General features: G+C 43.9%; 3 protein-coding genes across 6 annotated transcripts; 1 reads left to right on the forward strand and 2 right to left on the reverse strand.

The window, feature by feature from the left end:
- Positions 1-755: 755 nt before the first annotated feature.
- On the reverse strand, positions 756-5525 carry dhrs13b.2 (dehydrogenase/reductase (SDR family) member 13b.2). 4 transcript variants are annotated; one of them, XM_010893814.4, is made up of 8 exons: positions 5334-5523; positions 4983-5168; positions 4544-4819; positions 3750-4085; positions 2878-3207; positions 2597-2698; positions 2431-2512; positions 756-2211 (listed from the first exon to the last, which is right to left on the reverse strand). In XM_010893814.4, coding segments are annotated over exons 1-8 (1359 nt in total). In that variant the 5' UTR covers positions 5380-5523; the 3' UTR covers positions 756-2210. The 4 variants fall into 4 exon arrangements, with proteins under 4 accessions (XP_010892116.2, XP_034148981.1, XP_010892117.2 ...); XM_034293090.1 differs by having other exon boundaries at positions 2431-2447; positions 2852-3207; positions 5334-5522; XM_010893815.4 differs by having other exon boundaries at positions 2431-2447; positions 5334-5518.
- A 1581-nt stretch (positions 5526-7106) lies between these two features.
- Positions 7107-11902, forward strand: gemin4 (gem (nuclear organelle) associated protein 4). Its single transcript, XM_010893816.3, has 2 exons — positions 7107-7394; positions 8390-11902. Exons 1-2 carry the CDS (start codon positions 7385-7387, stop codon positions 11605-11607), a joined length of 3228 nt encoding a protein of 1075 aa, XP_010892118.2. The 5' UTR covers positions 7107-7384; the 3' UTR covers positions 11608-11902.
- A 480-nt stretch (positions 11903-12382) lies between these two features.
- Positions 12383-17025, reverse strand: fam57a (family with sequence similarity 57 member A). The gene is given in 5 exon segments (NM_001303925.1): positions 12383-12900; positions 13028-13126; positions 13475-13691; positions 16264-16347; positions 16872-17025. Coding segments are annotated over 5 exon segments (822 nt in total). The 5' UTR covers positions 16991-17025; the 3' UTR covers positions 12383-12597.
- Positions 17026-19393: the final 2368 nt, after the last annotated feature.

A 19393-nucleotide genomic window follows, 5' to 3' on the forward strand; every position in this document is an offset into this window, starting at 1 on the left:
ATGCTGGCAGCACTCGGATCTTCTTTATCACAATAAAAGCCATCATTGAAATTTATTAGGCAATATAGTTAACAATCTAGCCTGTAAAAAAGAACAGACAAGAACATTGGAACCGACATTAAACAGAAAATGACAGACTAGATTGTTAACTATATTTCCTTATATATTTCAATGATGGCTTTTATTTTGACAAATTAAATCTGAGTTAGCGCTGCCAGCATAATATCTGCTGCTAGAAGAACAGTAATGAAGCCTTGAATGGCCATCACTGCTTTTAACCTCTTTTCCTCCTTTCCTCAACTTCAAGGTATTTGCAGTCATGGCTCAAACCTTGACTATGGTGGTTTGTTTGGCGCTAGGAAAGAGCAGCTTAGACCACTGAGCTAAATGTAGGCCCAGCCTCTTGTTCTGACAGTGGATATAACACTGAAGGGATGAAGGTGGATCTACGCTGACATTTTGTTACAAACCCATAATCACATGGTAATACTTTCATCCGAACATTTAAAGTGAGTTTTCACTCAAGTGTAAACGCTTATAACAGTAGTTAAAAAGAAAACGGCAGGGATTTATGTTGTTTTGCAAACCCAGATGTGTTTCAATCACAGATTAAACATCACAATACATTGACAAATTTACACTGAAACAACACTGCATTTTGTCCCAGCTAGTGACAAACACATCAAACATCTCACACTTTCATCTCAACACTTCTATTTTGAACAACTCTCTAGAATGAAGAATCAACACAAAAGCTGTATCATTTTTTTATATTCACACATTCACACAACCTCAAATTAATTCCCTAGTGTACATGACTAATCACACGTATTCTAAAATCAAGTAATTAAACCATCTCAAGTATTGCATAGTACGGCATCAGAGCTGTACTGTCACAGAGCAGTACTGCCATCTAGTGGTGCAGACACAAAGTGAGTTAAAACCTCAACATAAATTCTCTGTGTGCATTTACTGTGTTTTTACAAAAAGATAATAAGGAGAAATGTCATCCCTATACGTACCTGATAGACATATAAGCACCTGATAAACACATATTACTCAGTTTCCCCAAACTGAAATCACCCAATAGAGAAGTTATTTTAGAAAGAGGGGATGCACACTACTGATCGTCTTCTACCATGTCTGCTGGTTAATTTCATTAAAGGGATAGTTCGTCCAAAATGTATAGTTTTCAGAAATTTCACTTACGAAGTCATGTTCCAGGAGGCCCATTGTAATTTTTTTAAACAATCCATTATTCAGCTCCGGCCCAGTCTGTAATTAGCGTTACTAGCATCGTCTAAATTAATCGTCCAAATTCATCGTACCGCTATCGCAAAGCTATTTTGCAAGCAGAAAACAACTCCAAAACACTTCAAACTACATTCAATAATCTGTCGTAGTAGCACAGGTTTTTTTCAGCTTGGCTGAATTCAAACTGGCATGGGCGAACCTATAGCCACATACACAGCTTCTGTTCTTCTGCAGTGATGTCATTGAGGTGAGTGTGAACATAAACCTCAACAAGCCATGGATAGGTTGCTTTGTCTAGATTTTAAAATTGCTACTAGTTTATACTTTGCTACATTTTTGCTTAATATATTTCTTCATTCTTAATATGTAATTATGATTAGGTGAAATTCTAGGTACAATTAAAACCCTAATAGGGTATACACTTACTCTTTACGAACGAACATGTGGATTCATACAATTGTGAACAAAACTGACCGGTAAACACAGGAAGTGCCTGTTAATATGAAATGAGAATAATATCGCAATTTTTTTTAACTTTATTTAGAGTAATACAACATCTTCATGTTCTCTGAGGTAAACAACACCACTTGTCTTAGTGTTTTAGAGTAGTTTTCCGCTTGCAATGCAGCTTTGTGATAGGGGTATGTATGGGTTCCATTCATGAATTTGTACAATGCTAATAACGCTATACTGACTGTGACAAAGCTGAATAATAGATTGTTTTAAAAATAATTTTCTATGTGCCTGAAGGACCAACTGGGAGTAAGGGGACTATCACCGAAATATGATTTTTGGACGAACTATCCCTTTAACTGGTGTTCCAGGTCTAAATCGTTCCCTGTTTAGAGGCTAGAATGAAAATGTGCAGTCTTCAGGTGCTGAGATCTGGGTCCTCTGGACTGGACGGTCTGCATTCAGGGAGACCAGCTGTAACTGCATGTTCTCTCAGTACGGCTTCTGAACAGTACAGGATGGAACACACAGGATGAGCAGGGAAGTCTCTCACTCTGTCTCTGTCAATCTCTCCCTCCATCACAGTTTGCATTCTCTCTCTGTCAGTCTGTCACTCTCTGTCAGTCTGTCACTCTCTGTCAGTCTGTCACTCTCTTTGTCATTCTCTCTGTTTTACTCTCTCTGTCACACACACATGCAGGCACATATTTAAAATGTACATACCAGGTTTGCTCGTCTTGCTGCGAAAGAAAAAAAATATTCAAAGTTGAAAGGTTGTCCTTGCAAGCAGACCACATAACATTCCCTATAAGGAATGAGCTCGATTACAAATGTATCCAGGCAACGACTCAAGGTAACAGATAGTGTGTGGTGATGTAAAGAGGCTCACCTAAGGTCAGACGGGGCAACATCACATACAAAATGGCCACCATGACCAGGACAAACCCGGAGACCAAGACCAACCACAGCATAGAGTCCCAACTGCCAAACTCTGAAACAAACACACCATCCAAAGACGAACGGTCAATGCAGCTTAGGGTGGTGGGCTCCTCAGAGTATCCAGTGTAAAACATAAGGTACCGGCCATAACCAAGATCACGTCCTTCCATTAACTCTACATTTTGGTGCTCATTATTCCATCTACCTGGAGATGTTCCCCAACCACCTGACCTGTGACAGTGAGGATGAAGCTCTTTCGGATGGGCATACGGAGGGAGCTATGAGACACCCTGCAGAAGTACTTGTAGCCCGAGTCCTGCAGAGTGGCGTGGAGCAGGAAGAACGCCGACAGGGAGTATGTGCCGTCTCGGTGGTGACGGTGGCTCGAGTACAAGACGGTGTCCAGCTTCTCCGGGAGCAGGCCTCCGTCGCTGGGCTCCCTGAACCACTCGATGTCCACGTCCAGGGGGTAGTAGCCTTCCGCCTGACAGACCACCTTCTGCTCCCCGCCGTCCACCAGGGAGACAGTGGGGTCTGTGTTCAGGGACACGCGAGGGGGCTCTGGGGGAAGACGTCGGGACAGATGGGCGCTGTTAGCGACAGCACGGGGGACGTCGGTTTCACAAGGCGAGCTATGACCAAAACTATGGGAACTGTCATTGTCATATTAAAGTGTGGGGGAAATGTATGTCGTCAGAAATATGTATGTCCACCCTGTCAGGTTATGCTAATGACAGATGTGTTCAGCCCTGGAGTGTGATGGTCAGGTTATGATAATGACAGATGTGTTCAGCCCTGGAGTGTGATGGTCAGGTTATGATAATGACAGACGTGTTCAGCCCTGGAGTGTGATGGTCAGGTTATGATAATGACAGACGTGTTCAGCCCTGGAGTGTGATGGTCAGGTTATGATAATGACAGACGTGTTCAGCCCTGGAGTGTGATGGTCAGGTTATGATAATGACAGATGTGTTCAGCCCTGGAGTGTGATGGTCAGGTTATGATAATGACAGACGTGTTCAGCCCTGGAGTATGATGGTCAGGTTATGATAATGACACATGTGTTCAGGGGGAACGAGGAAACAACGGTCCCTCAGCCTTACCCATGATGTGCAGGGAGATGTCATGGCTGCCAAACAGGGGCGGCACCGAGACAGAGCAGACGTACGTCCCCTCGCTGGTCGTCTTGGTAGCGGGGAGGGTCAGGGAGACGTCGCCTTCGCTGCCCTTCAGACCCTTCAATGCCACCCCGCTGCCCTCTGTCTGGCCTGAGCGGCTGGCGTGGCGGAAGAGGGTGATGCGCTCGCTGCGCTGCTGAAGGCGCCATTCCACGGTCAGATTAGGTGCTTTGTGGTCCACGGCGAACTGACAGTGCAGGCTCTGGTGACTCAGCAGGCCCGCCCGCACAGAGGGAGAGCGGGTGAGGACTAACATCACAGCTACACCCAAGCACAGGTCACATCCAGGGCAGGGCAGAGAGGCAGGGCAGAGAGGCAGGACAGAGAGGCAGGACAGAGAGGCAGGAAGAGGGCATGTGGCCAGAGGAGGGAAGGGAACAGAGAGTCATATTTTGACCTGTGACACCTACAACAACACAGTATCATGCAGATCAGGAGAGGTACAGATCAGCAGAAGTACATGGCAGCTTGGTGAGAGGTTTAACACACACACATACAGTACCTGCAGCTCCACACTAAAGATAACCACTGCTCCAAGGGAATACCATGATGCACGGTTATAAACAGAAAACCCGACACATGCTACATAATGGATTTTACAACCCAGGTGGTTCTAACCCTAACGTCTGATTGGCTACAAGCCGCGGCGTATGAGATACACTAAGGGTACCACCTCCAGCCTACTGACCCATAACAAAGAGACAGAACTAATGGGTTACTTGACGTGGTCAGAGTCTCCGTGTCGGCAATGGGCGCCCAGCGACGGAAGTTCGCCTGGCCCGGTGTGGGCGTAGCCGGGGCGTGCCGGAGGAAGCTGGTGATGACAAAGAGGCCGTCTTCGTGGCGCAAGGTGCAGGTGAACCAGATGTCTTGCTCCTGAGCTCCTAAGCCGGGCCAACGCATTTGGATGCCCTCCGTGCTGTACCTGCGGATCTCACACTGCAGCTGGTCCGCTACGGCTCCTTCAGTGTACTTCCTCATGTCCACCTTAGAGCCTGAATAAATATGCAGAATGTTTTGGGCCCGTCTGCGTCAGAACTGTAACCAGTGGGTCATGGCAATCAATCCAATGTGTTTTATGAAGCCCTATTAATGTCAGCGGTCGTCAGAAAGTGCTTTTACAGACGCCCCACCCGAAAACACAGCGGATTCTCTCACCTGTGTTAAGGAAGGTGATGGTATTGGGGTTTAAGGCGGCGTCCCCTTGGTGGCCAAACTGCAGCAAAGCATCTCTGTGTTCATACTGAGTTTCAGCATATCCCTCAGAATTCAAATTGACATGCTCATCCACCAGCCGACATGGTAACCATGACAGCTGCTCAGTAGTCCGGAGTCCTGGAACAACTGTAAAGATAAATAAACAGAATAGTTGGGGGAAAACTGTTGGTGAAACTATCAGTAACACGATTTCATCTAAAAGTCTATTCAATTAATTAGCATGTTTTAATTAGCACAGCGTGGTGTGAAACCATCCACGGGAGAGGTACATTCGCAAAATTTGTTGGTTACCTGCACAGAGAAATAAACTGAGAATAATAATGAGGTTTAAACTCATAATGTTAGTGGTGGTTTCTTTCTCTGCGCCATACAGAATTAAAACTGAACAACTTTTACTTTCGTTTCTGTAACTTGACGCTACTGACGAAACAACCTGCTTTGCAGCTGTCACTAATTTAAATTCTGTTTTGAACAATGGCTTGTAAATAGGTCAAGTAAGAGTAATATAACGGTATCTGCATAAGGAAGAAAATTCTAAAACGAACGTTATACTTATAAAAACATTAAATTACTTGATAAACCACCCGTGATACATCCACACAGTAAGAGGCGCTATAGAGATGAACAGACACGCCGCTGCTCTTGAAAAACAAGTCAGGATTAGCGTCTTGCTGGCAACATTAGAGATTCCGTAGCAACAATAAGACTTCCGGTTTTCGGATTTTGCCTTCAAAATAGAAGTCCGCGGTAAAACGCGATTTTAATAATATTAAATGTATCTATTTTGACACTTTGCTTAGGGTATATTGTAAAAATGTACTCTAGGAAATGTTCAGGAGACTCTATAGAATAATTATATGCAAAGAAATCAAGGGGCACTATGTATTTGCAATTGTTGCTGGCATTTTACTCCACCCATCCTAGATCCTATTGGCCACAATGCAACTCAATGGATATGAAATACATATTGGCCTATAAAAAAAAAACTATTCTACACGCCGCGGTGAATGTATTGTAGGAAATGTTCAGGAGACTCTATAGAATGATTATCTGCAAAGAAATCAAGGGGCACTCTGTATTTGCAATTGTTGCTGGTGTTTTACTGCGCTCATACCATTGCAAATACAGAGTGCCCCTTGATTTCTTTGCATATAATCATTCTATCCACCTTCCTTGACATTTCCTACAATACATTCACCGCGGCGTGTAGAATCGTTTTTTTTTTTATAGGCCAATATGTATTTCATATCCATTGAGTTGCATTGTGGCCAATGGGGTGGGCGGAGTAAAACGCCAGCAACAATTGCAAATACAGAGTGCCCCTTGATTTCTTTGCATATAATCATTCTATAGAGTCTCCTGAACATTTCCTACAATACATTCACCGCGGCGTGTAGAATAGTTTTTTTTTATAGGCCAATATGTATTTCATATCCATTGAGTTGCATTGTGACCAATGGGGTGGGCAGAGTAAAACACCAGCAACAATTGCAAATACAGAGTGCCCCTTGATTTCTTTGCATATAATCATTCTATAGAGTCTCCTGAACATTTTCTACAATACATTCACTGCGGCGTATAGAATAGTTTTTTTTTATAGGCCAATATGTATTTCATATCCATTAAGTTACATTGTGGAAAAAGAGGGTGTGGAAATATTGTGTTGCTAGATGTAGCACACTGTTTCCCATGATTAGACAGGTTTGTCTTACTCTACACATTCTCCTGGACATTTCCTACACTGCTTTCTCTGTGGAATATTCAATAGTTTATTAGTTATGAGGCAATATATATTCCATATTCTGTCATTGGCATTGTCAGAATTTTACCCTTTGAACGTGTTTTAACACCCACTAACACCCACTTTTTATCGAAATTACTCTTAAATATGATCATATTTGAATTGTTGTCAATGTTTTGAGAGGTACATGTTCTCAAACAATTAAACTCAATTTATCGCAGTTTTTAAGTAATTCGTTGGTCTCTTTTATTTTGAAAAATTCCAGATTTTCGTGACCCGGAATGTGTTTCTTTAATGTTGCTCACAAGACGCAGATCAAGTCAGGGGTTATGTTGATGCGGAAACTTGTTGTTTTGAATATAAATGAAAGGTTGTCTGCATATAAGGTTACTTTAAATGGTTTATTGTAATATCTTGTTGGAAATAATATAGTTAAAGGTTTACCTTACTTGTTTGTATTTATGATAATTGGTAGAATAATTAATTGAAATAGAAGTTGACACGTGCCGGTGTTTGCTTGCTGTGGAAATCGGTCCAGCGGGGATAAAGGAATGCACATTTAAGACAGAACCGCACATTTGGTAGTCACCAAAACCAAATCATGAATCAAGGTACCTTTGAACTCAATGCATGCGTTTTACTAATATCGACACAATATGAATTATTTATTAGCATTAGATCTGCAGATCTAACGTTGCCAACAATACGTAGCTGAGTATGGTCAGCATAGCCCGTGCGGTGTCCAATCATTTATAGTCAATTTCGTTCTAATTTTATGATCCTGATTTGCTACCAACATCATTGAGTTGCTAGTTTTAGAACATTTTAAATCCTGAAAATACCTGTTCTTACGTGTCATGACATGTACAACTGCAGTCCTTTTCAGGGATCCTCCTGTTTATACTTTTTAATAAACTTGGTGCTGTAATACCGCAATTCCATTTTGCTTAATAAAATCCAAAACAAGTAGCCAATCAAGGCTACGCAATCTCCACAGGCCTACTACATTTGCTGGGATTCTAATGAGCATAAAGTTGGTGGTTGTATTTCAGAAACGTTTATGCGTCAGTGGTAGATATCAACAATATCGGCGGAATTAATATGCGTGTTGCTAACAATATGTTAGGCCTGATTACTTTCAATGTGGTCATTCTGTTAAACATTTTATGTATGTGAAACATTTTTTAAAACAGCAGGAATCCGGTATAAAAATTGGATCGTCTCTGACTTAAAGCTGCATTTATCTATGTTTATATTTTTTATTGATAATGTCTAGCCTTTCTCTTCACAGTTGACACTTTACATATTTATACATTTTGTCACAAGACCCCTTTTGAAGTGAATATAAGCCTCCATTGAAATATCTTGACTCGCATCAACAATTTAACAGCATTTGTAAAGACCTTTTGTATAAGGGTCTGTGTTATAGCAAATGTTTATTAATAGGCAACTATTAAAATTTTTCCCATACTAAATCTGTTTGAGCAAAATATTTTGCAACTAAAATATCTTGCTTGGCAAAGGGAACACCTCTACTGAACTAACATCTCTCTAGTCTACACTTAGACATGTTTGTTTATTCTCACTGTCATGCTTGGGCTTTCAGATTCATGGCTGAGCTGTGAGAAGACTGCCGTTCTTCAGGGGGCGTTTCTGTTGGCCGCCCGGCTGTACCAGCCTGCCTCACTCAGTGCCCTGACGAAGGAGGACTGGGGTAAGGTTTGCCACCCAATTCTGCAGGCTGTCAGAGAAATCTGCGGGCAGGACCGCGGTGGTTGCCAAACGACTTCCCACTGGAGGAAGAAAATCCTCTGCATCGTATGGAGCAAGGTACTGGGAAGAGAGAGCATGGAGGACGTGGAGATCGGCTGGAGGGAGAATCCATTCTTCTCTCTGCAGAGCAGTCTGCCGGACATTAACCGCACGGTTCTGTTTGAGCTGGTGAAGGTGACGGGCTTCTCTCAGATCTACGCCGAGCTGCTTCTGTGTCTTCCTTCGGCCCATCTGAGTGCCGAGCTTCAGAAACTAGTGCAACATGTTGCCTGTAATAGCACGGAGAAGGACGTCTGTGTCCTGCTGGAGGTGTGGTGGGAACTGTGGAAGGGCTGTGGAGGACAGCACAAGGAGGATCTAGATACAGTCTTTACCGCCATGTGGACCCGGCTCGGCAACACCAACGTGGAGTTCTCTCCTCAGGCTGCCAAGAGATTCAAGTCCGACCCAAATACTCCATCACCCCCACTCGCCACTGATTTACTGTCCATTTTTCTTAATGCCCTGGAGGAGATGGAAAGCCATCTGAGCACGTCTGAGCTTTGCTGTTTTGCCCTGTCCAACTGCCTTGACTTCCTGTACACAACACATCTGATAGATGTTGCTGACGTCCTCCCGGCTGAGGTGAAACTACAGAGCCTGACAGGCGCCGTGGCTGTCAGGAAGAGGCGCAGTGGGAAGGAGACGTTCAACCTGGTCCAGGTGATCAGCGAGGCCCAGAGAGACCTTAGGGCAACCCACACACCCTCGCAGTTCAAACCCTGTGGAATGACTCTGGCGCTGACCCTCCTGACCGTGTCACAGCTGACCCAGGCCTGGATCCAGAGAGGGCTTTTCAAGAGCGTGGACGGCGGCAACCCTGGTGACTCTGCACTCCGGCTGAAAAGCAGCCTGGCCAGAGTTCTAAAGTCCCTAGAAGACCGATCCGTATTAGGGAACATCGACGGGGCCGAGCTGCAGACACTGAACCAAGCACAAAGCACTTTGAGAGGCTTGTTAGAGTCACTTTCCTTACCCGACATGGAGAGCAATGCTGCAGAAATGGCCCCAGTTGCCTTGGCAATCATTGACCACCGGTTAGAGGGTTTCCAAGACTTCACCATGATGTATGCCACTGACCTTAGCTGGTCGCTGAGGGAGGAGGACTGGATTAACTGTCTGGAAAGGAACAAAAACGCATTCCAGCAGAAGGACATTGTCCTGAAATTGGTCTCCACTCTCATCGCAAAGTGCCAAATAGACATCGAAGTTGGGCAGTGCAGAAAGCTGAAGGACACTATCGTGGACATTTTCTCAGAGCTTCCACTGGCTGAGAAGAACGCCACATTAGCCGAAATGCTAATGTGCTCCAGCAGGGGTCTACAGGGTTCTCTGCCCCAGGCTGTGACCGAAGGATTCAACGAGGAGCTCAACATGGCCTTCAACTGCCTCATCCAGGGCGGAGCCGCGCAGGGGGACCTTAGCTCAGCCGTGTCCGCCGTGGCCCGCGTGGCCTTCCAGAACCCGGAGGCCACTCTGCGGCGGTGCTGCCACCTGGCCGTGGTGAACCTCGGAGCCCACAGCCTCCTGTCACGGATACTCCAGCAGCTATCCGGACTGCGCGGAAACGCCCCCGGTGGCGTGGAGGGCGCTGAGGGGAGCTTGCTGTGCCGCTGTCTCCAAGAGACCGTCGTGACTAAACTGTCTTCCGCTAAGGAGGAGGACCAGTTTCTGCAATTCCTGGTTGCGCTGATGCAGCCGAGCATTTCCGGGGGCGGCTGGAGTTTCCTGCTGCCCGAAGAGGTGGTGTGTGCCTTCGTCCTGCCTCACCTATCCCCCTCTTCCTCTGGTGACTGCAGGCTGGAGCTGTGGCTGCGTCTGCTCCTCTCGGCCTTGTCGCTGGATTCCCAGGAGCCCTCTCCTCACTGGGTCTTGAACTGCTCCCCGTTCCCCCTCCTCTACATTCTGTGTCAGCTGCTGAATGACGCCAGCAGGTGCTGGCAGCCGCCAGCAGAGGGCGCATCAAGTCACATATCCATGGACTGCAAGGACCTGCTAGTCAGCGTGCTGACTGCCCTGGGCAAGGTGGTGGGTGGGGAGGTAGCGTCGGCCCCCAACACCTGGTCCAGGGCCCTCTTCTGGCTTTACAATAAAGCGGAGGCCCTGGATTGGACTGTCCGCTTCCACCTCAAGGCAGTGTGGGGCGAGCACTTCAAGAACGAGGTGCCGTCCGCGCTCTTGGCCGTGTGTGAGCTGCCGGAGCGGGAGTGGTCCGGCCTGGAGCTGTCCCAGTACGGCCCGGGTACGGGCCTGCTGGCGTGGATGGAGTGCTGCGGCCTCTCCAACGAGCTCCAGGAGACCATGCTAACCTGCCTGGCTCTGGACCAGCACCGGCCCGATGACGTCGACATGTTCAGCAAAGGCGTGCTGGTGGCGCTGACACAGGTCCTGCCCTGGAGCACCGTCGCGGAGTGGGCCAGGCTGCTGGGGGCCACGCGGGAGCTGCTGCGCTCGGGCCGGCTGCACGTGCCTTTCTCTCTGGAGTACGTGGAGTTCCTCCCCCTGCTGGACCTGCGGCAGTTCTCCTGCGAGCTGCGCCTGTCTGTCCTGCTCCTCCGCGTCCTCCAGCTGCTCTGCGGCTCCAGCTGCTCCGACTGGCTGCCCGACCGGGGCTGGGCCCACGTGGGGAGGCTGTACGCCGGCGCCATGCGGGAGCTCATCGACTCCCTGAGGGCCAAGCTGCCCATCTCCCCCGGCGACGCCTCACCCAAACGCCTGACGGAAGACCTGCCCTCTGCCAGCCAGGAGGTTCTGTTTGTACTGAGCCAGCTCTTCTGCCACGTGCAGCATGTGCAGGTGATGATGCCGGGCGGGGAGTGCCAGGCCCTGTTCCTGTGTGCCCTGGAGATCCTGACGCACTACGAGGACGTCCTGGTCGCCCACCCCGGCAGCAGCTCCCGTCTGGAGAGTAGGAACACTCGCCACTTCTTCACCACCATCACAGACAACCTGGGGAATGCTGAGATGAAGGCTGTGTTGCATCAAAAAATATCCCAGCTGTCATCAGGTTGATTTACTTTTCAGACAGCGGTTAAATAATGGTTTACTGTTCCCAGCCTGAGATACTTAAAAAAAAAAAAAAAAAGTTTTGTTACTTTATGTTGAAAATGAAATACACATTTCATTCAATGTTTCTTATCATTTTTGCACTTAAATAAAATTGACTAAACATTACGTGATGTTGTTTAAGAGTTTATTTATCAAAAATCACATGGACATTGAAACTACGTGATGATCCATATCACAAGGCTTGACCAAACGGCTTGGTGTTTCTCTTAAGCTAAATATTATTGTTAAATAATTTAACTATGAACAATCATTTTGGCATTATCAAGTATCCTGATTTATCATTATGTATTGTCTACATATAAGTCACTGAATTAGTAGAAAAATAGCAGGATGTTTTCTGTGCAGGTGGCATATTGATAATGCAGAATGATAATCCCTGCATATTATCGGTGCCATAGTTAGGATGAGTAGAAAGGATAAATTATGCAAACTTATAACATGGGAGGTTGGCATGTCAGCGGGCTGTGATTATGGCCCCAACTGTATTGGTAATGGTGAGAGGTTTGCGTGTGTTAGAGGTGTGGTCTTCAGCCCTCTGTAATTGCATTAAATAATTTCACAGTTCAGTCAGGATTGTCGTGGTCTCACTTCAGGCCAGTCTATCTGCACTGATCGGCTGAGGGACGAGCATCCGGCATAAGACAATGCGTTCATTTGGAGGTATTTAACAATATTGTAATTATTTACAATACATGAATCAAAAATTTGACAATTATATGGCCAGTCTATTTATTATTTTTAAAGGCTGACAATTCTTTTTGGAAGTTACAGTACATTTAGAATTGACCCACATTCAGAAGTTCTGATCATTGAGAATCTTTGATGAATATATGTACATTCATTGGCATGCCCTGTGTTCCACACACGCCGTTTCAGAGTGACAAATTAAAAAATGTAACTGTTTTCCACTGAATCACAGACGAGTACCTGGCTCTAATCTGACTTGTAGCCATTGTTGTGAGCAGGTTGACTCTTTGATCTTGCAGTCGGACGGAGATGGAGTCGATAAGCCTTGCGACATAACAGCACAAACCAATAGACCTGTGGTGCTAGTAGGGACAGGTTGGCTAAATTACAATGGAGCTGTAGATGAAAAGGCACTTTGTGGAAGGGAATGTGGTACTGTTGACTGTAAACCCAGTACATGTAGGGGAAGACCAGGATACGGCAGGTGAAGAAACTCAGCAGAGCCACAACGCTGTTGACCGTGTGAAGCCACGAGTCCTCTAGTCCAAGCTAGAGAGGAGGACATGGGGAAGGGTTAGTAATTGCAGTGTAGGTGGTTGCGCGGTTTTGATACTATGCCCATCATATTTATCTAAGGGGGGGGGGGGGGGGTTTATTAATCTGGGTGCGGCCTCACCTGGATCAGTACTTTTCCGAGTGAGACAAAGGGAGTGCTGAATTCTGCCATGAAGAAACATCCAATGAAAAAGTCTCCACCTAGACCTGTTCTGAGGAACTGAGAAAGAAACAGAGCAAGTATTCATCATGATTCACAGAGTAATGAGCATTTCCAGGTTCTGAGGATAAGTCAGTTTCTTAAACTGGACTGCGGTCTATAATGCGCACATTCTGTGTTCATGTCCTAAACCGTAGTAGGACCTGAAAACTAGGGAACTTGGAATTTCCCATTTGGTAAATATTTGAATGCAGCGCATGACCAACTGGAGTCAGAAAGTCTGACATTTCAGCTTCTTAGTTCAGACAAGGGTGAATGTTTGTTGAAATCGACCATAGATTTTATCACGGGTTGTCCTAAAACCAAGAACTAACGTTATGGTACAGTTATGGCTTGTTCCATTCTCACCAGGGTGATGGGCGTGAAGACCGTGAGGAGCGCAATGTGATGGACCACCAGCAGGGGATAGTGGAGGAGGAACAGCTTGACGGTAAGGATGGAGTGCTCTCTGTACGCCTCGTGCCCCTTGACCTTTTGACTGTGGTAGTTGCTCAGATACATGGCGTAGATATCGAAGGCCTTATAGGGAGCACCGAACCAGACGAAGCCATTGGTCAATCTGTGCCTGAAGAAGTTGACATTGGACATACGTTAGTGTCACGAGGAGGACTTATAAGCAACTGATGAATGAAGTGTTCCGACCTCTAATTCAAACTGAAATTGCTGAATAATCCCCCTTCCCGTTTGTACCTTAGAGTGTTGCATTGCTCTGAAAGTTTTTTTCTCAACGGCCAACATCTCTGCATGCTTCTTATGCTTCTTATTTAGACCTTATTGTTATGTATGTATTGCACTGCAAAAACATTGCAGAGTGCAAAACTTCAAGGGAAACTTTTGGCGGTGCTCTATATTTGTGACTTGTCTGGTCTGGTGTGAGATCATGATGATTCATTGTGTTAAAGGGTTAGGGTGGACACTGAAACAAACACGAGAAGCCCTGCTGGCGAGCACAACCAGTAAATATGGGTTCCAGGTGCACAGTATGATGGGGGGGGGGGAATGACAGCACTGGGGTACAGGACCATGACACAATCATTGCCCCGTTTCACTTGATGTCTATTTTTGACCAAGTGTTATCATTCCTTCCACCATAATCTAACATCAGATAGAAGGATGGCTGAGTAAATAAGGAACGTTGATGGCATTGATACGTAGTTCAATCATTTAAATAGTTTGGCACAACACACAATGCCCTTGTGTGAAAAGGCAGTTGCACTCTTACAATCAACTGGTTGTGCAATAACTGAAACCAAACCGCTCCTTGTAGTTGATCAGATCACATCGTGGCTGAGAAGACGTGGCCTACTTTTGCATATGTAACTTTTGTGTTTTAACATTTGTGGGTTTTTGAGTGAGAACTGCTCGCTTCAGGGCTTGCCACAAAATCTCAATAAGCTTCAGCTTCAGCTCACAGATAAACTGCCTGACATTCAAATTCCTCAAAATAAAGAGAGGAATGTTCGCTCAATGATGGCAATTTGTCGTTCTGAGGTTATCAGCACACTAACACCACCATGCTTGACCAGTGATACAGAACAAGTACTATGGTTAAGAGTCAGTTAAATATTGGGAAAGTCGGTTTTGGCCAGACATAACAGCACCCATAACATCCTGCAAGCTCGACTTTGATCTCTATAAAATTCTTCTTCCTGACAAGTCTTGACAGGTATTGCCAGGTGCATATCTGGGAAAACTTGAATTAGCCTACATTTATTTTTAACAACATAGTGGACTGTATTCCAAAACGCTGTATTCCACAGTATTTACCCAATATTAACAGTCAAACATGGTGGTATTACTGTGACGTTTTGAAGATATTTGCTTCCTCAGGACCAAAACAACTTGGCGTCATTGAAGGAACCATGAATATTGTATCAGAGATTTCTGGAGGAGAACGTCAGGCCATCTATTTGTGAGCTGATGCTGAAGCGCAGCTCGGTCGTGCAGCAAGACATTGATCCAAAATTGACTGTGACTCTATGTCTTCAATAGGTCATAAAGTTGGCATTATACATTTTCTGTTAAATACTATTTTTTGTGTACAGAAATATATTTAATCTATATCTTAGCACCTTAGGTGTGAGGAAAAGCATTTTAAATTCACCTTTTAATGATTTTGCTGACTCTTTCTTGCCTAAGGCAACTTACATAGATTTATTAATTGTTAAAAATAATTATATAATAAGAACAGCATGTCTCTGTGTATGTTTTTTGTTAAGGGTTATCACTAAGGTGACAGAGATAATCTCTTTGGTGCAGGTCTGAGCAGGTAGACAGCCAGATCTTGCCACATTGCATCCATATTTGTTGCTAGCTCTTTAGGATTTCAGGCTGGTCATCTGAATAAGCACATTGCGACAGCTACTGATTTAAATGTATTTTTCTAAAATCAATTTAATATATTTTTATATGTCTGCTCCAATATTGTTTATATGGCACTGGGGATCATGCACTGGATCAGTGGTTGGGTCAAACGCCCCCAGTGGGCCCTGGGAGTCATTGCATGTCCAAATATAACATACAAATATATTGATGGTTAATTTCACTCAAGATGCACACTGACAGAAACACACATCATTGTGTTTGCTCTCATACTTTTTTTAGCTACAGGATCCGAAACATTGGCAAGAAATACACTGGATGAAAATACAAACACAGCATGTTAAGTGTTGGGCCCATGTTTTAGGATCTGAGGTAAATGATCCCAGATGTTTTCTAATATGAACAAAAAGTGTATTCGCCTCAAAATGTTGCACACAATGTTTACATCTCTGTTAGTGGTCATTTCTCCTATGCCAAGATTATCCAAGATTAACTAACAGGTTTGGCATATCATAAATAACAATTACTATAAGATAAAAGAATAGATTCACAGCTTTTATATGAGAGCAATGAGGACGTAATGTGAATCTGTCCCAAAATGTTTGGGGTCCTTAATGGGGGTCTATGTAATCAGAGTTATCCAAGTTATGAAATTGTGAAACCAATTGTGTGAACAAATACCTTAAAATAAAAACAAAAAAGTTGATACTTCATAGTATTTGTTTTACATCATATCCAAACTTTTCGAGTTCAAAACCAAAAGAAGAAAACATTTAATTGTTTTAATAATCATGGAGGGCATTGTAAATTCTTACCTTTCAGACATCACATCATTGGAGGACGATGCAACTATAATTCCAACAATAGTAGCCAGAATGGCATAGGTGGAGGACATCAACCTTGTAAAAGAGACGGGAAATGATCGTATTATGAAAGTGCACAATTGTTTTTTAATGCCGGAGTTCTGTTACGTTGATGAACCGTTCTATGGCTGATGGGTTTAAGATTAAAAGTTGCAAGGGTCCTTCTCAAATGTATCTGTGCGGCTGATGCTGTCAACCTGGAAATTGAGCGTCTTCCAGAAACATAAAAAAATAATCTCCAACGTGATTTATTTGGGCAAAATGTGTTACTTTAGCATGTGTCCGCAGCAGAATCCTTACCACCTTGGGTAGCGATAGTTCTTTATTATTAATAATATTTGTTGTTCTGTGTTGTCTTGTATAGAATGCGTTGGGCCAGTAAGGCCTATACATTGAAAATGAGAATCACCATCAGGAATCCGCATCACCACGGAGTTCACAACGAATGCGGAGACCAACTCCTTTCACTGGGGTACGCTATTATGAGGAAATAACTCACTCATTTGTTTATTCAAGGTAAAATACGTAGGCCAGAATAACACCCAAGCAATAAAGAATACCTTTGGCTGACCACGACAACATCTGCATCATTCCAGCTTTTGAAGGATGACTGAAGTAATTTCCTTGAAATTAAGAAGAGTCCCGGGAAGAATACCGCACCACAAACTAACATAAACATGATTCACACACTTGCGTTCACCTGCCGCACGGTCTGAACAAAGATGAAGTTACGCCAAAACTGGTCTCATGCCTGGGCGGAGGGAGCTGGGGCGGGGGCGGGGCCGGGGGAAATACGCAGATTAGAGTAACCACATTGGTTTAGAAAAAATATTAGGCAGCTTTTTTTAGCATGATTGTAGCGCATTATGGAAAGTGGTCATCCAAATGCACATTTATCTTTTTTTGGTCAGCATGAAACAGCGCTAATACATTTTACATTTACTTTGGTCCAAGACCAGTTTTTATTACATTGGCCTACAGCAAAACAAACCTGTTTACCTGTAAACATTTGAATAGCTACATTCATTTTATAGTTAAGTCAGTATCCGAAGAGAACGAAGGGGGAAAGGAGAGCAGAAACAAATAAATACACTGGTAAACATACACTTTTTGTGTTAGGACACGCAGCTCTGGATTAAGTTTTACCTAAACCAAATACACCATCTCCAAAGACAGCAAGCGCGACAAAAACCAAACAGATTGTTCAGTTGCGGAACCCGGAGTGATGGAAAAAAACCTAAATATACAGAAATACAATCGCATGACAAACTATAGGCTAACAACGAAAGACCAAAATAATTACTCGTATTGCACCATTTTAACTGTTTGGCAATAACATTTGCGAATTCTTTTGAAATCGGGAAGATATTTCTCAATTGCATTGTGACTCAAAAATATAACTCAAATGTTGCATAGTTAGGGTTTCGGAGGGTGGATTTTTGCAAGTAGTTCGCCTGTCTGTTAGCGAGCCGTGCGTCACTGCTGTCTGTGGTGACTGGGGACGTGTCATCCGAACGGTCGTGAGTGACGCGCGTCACTCCAATCAGGAACCCATCGTCCCGCTATACCTCTTTCCATTAATTCGTTTGTTTACATTGGTGCCTAATTTGGCTACAATATGATAATTAAGTGCATTCGGAAAGTATACAGACACCGTGACTTTCTCCACATTTTATTACCTAACAGCCTTCTAAAGGGAGTAAATTAATGTTTTTGCCTCATCAATCTACACACAATACCCCATTATGCCGCCCCCCACACCTGTAAATACTCTGCTGAGGCTATCAAATATACTTATTTAAATGATGATGTAAAATGATACACAGCTTTTATTTACTAAATGCATTGTATTAATAAAAACTTTTGCATAAATAGACCCTCTAAAAGAAACTCTTGAACATTTAAGCCAATTTTCACGTTTTCAGGCTATCTTATCCAATGAATCAATAAATAAATCAACTAATCACCTAAATACTTATTTGACAACAACAAGGGAAATAATAAATATTACCAAAAGATATCTGAAAACCAAAATCTTTTTATTTTCTAATCAAACCCTAATTTAACCAAGTAAGCCGACTGAGAATCAATTCTGATATTCAATGAAGACCTGATCTTTGGTGTACTGGTTGCAAGACAGGACCTGTTCACACATAACTACAACTGTTTCCAAAAAAGTTGGGACGCTGCATAAAATGCACATAAAAACAGAATGCAATGATGCTCAAATCATTTGTCTCTACATTTTATTGAAAATCGTACAAAGACAACATATCAAATGTTGAAACAAAAAAATACATGCCCATTTTGAATTTGATGCCAGTAACATGTTTCAAAAACGTTGGGACAGGGGCATGTTTATCACTGTGTTGCATCACTTCTTTTTTTTTTGCTGTAGTTTTGAAGATGAAATATTTGTCCATTCTTGCTTGATATAGGATTTCAGCTGCTCAACAGTTCAGGGTCTCCTTTGTCATATCTTTCGTTTCATAATGCGCCCAATGCTTTCAATGGGTGACAGGTCTGGACTGCAGGCAGGCCAATTAAGCACCCAGCCTCTCTTACTGCAGGAGCCATGCTGTTTAATACGTGCAACATTTGATTTGACATTGTCTTGCTGAAATAAGCAAGGCCTTCCCTGAAAAAGAATTTGTCAGGATGCCAGCATATCTTGCTCCAAAACCTGGATATATTGCTCAGCATTAATGGTGCATCCACAGATGTGCAAGTCACCCATGCCATATGCACTAATGCACCCCAATACCATCACAGATGCTGGCTTTGGAACTGTGTGCTGATAAGAAGCCGGATGGTCCCCCTCCTCTTTAGTCCGGAGGACGCGGCATCCATGATTCCCAAAAATAATTTCACATTTTGATTCGTCAGACCACAGGACTGTTTTCCACTTCACCTCAGTCCATCTTAAATGAGCTTGGGCCCAGAGAAGCCATCGGCCGTTCTGGATCTTGTTTATGTATGGTTTCTTCTTTGTATGGAAGAGTTGCATTTGATACGTAGTCTTGGTACTATTTTCTATTGAATATAGGGTTCAAATGATTTGCACATCATTGCATTCTGTTTT

Source organism: Esox lucius, chromosome 1 (genome assembly GCF_011004845.1).
Source record: "Esox lucius isolate fEsoLuc1 chromosome 1, fEsoLuc1.pri, whole genome shotgun sequence".
Classification (NCBI taxonomy): domain Eukaryota; kingdom Metazoa; phylum Chordata; class Actinopteri; order Esociformes; family Esocidae; genus Esox; species Esox lucius.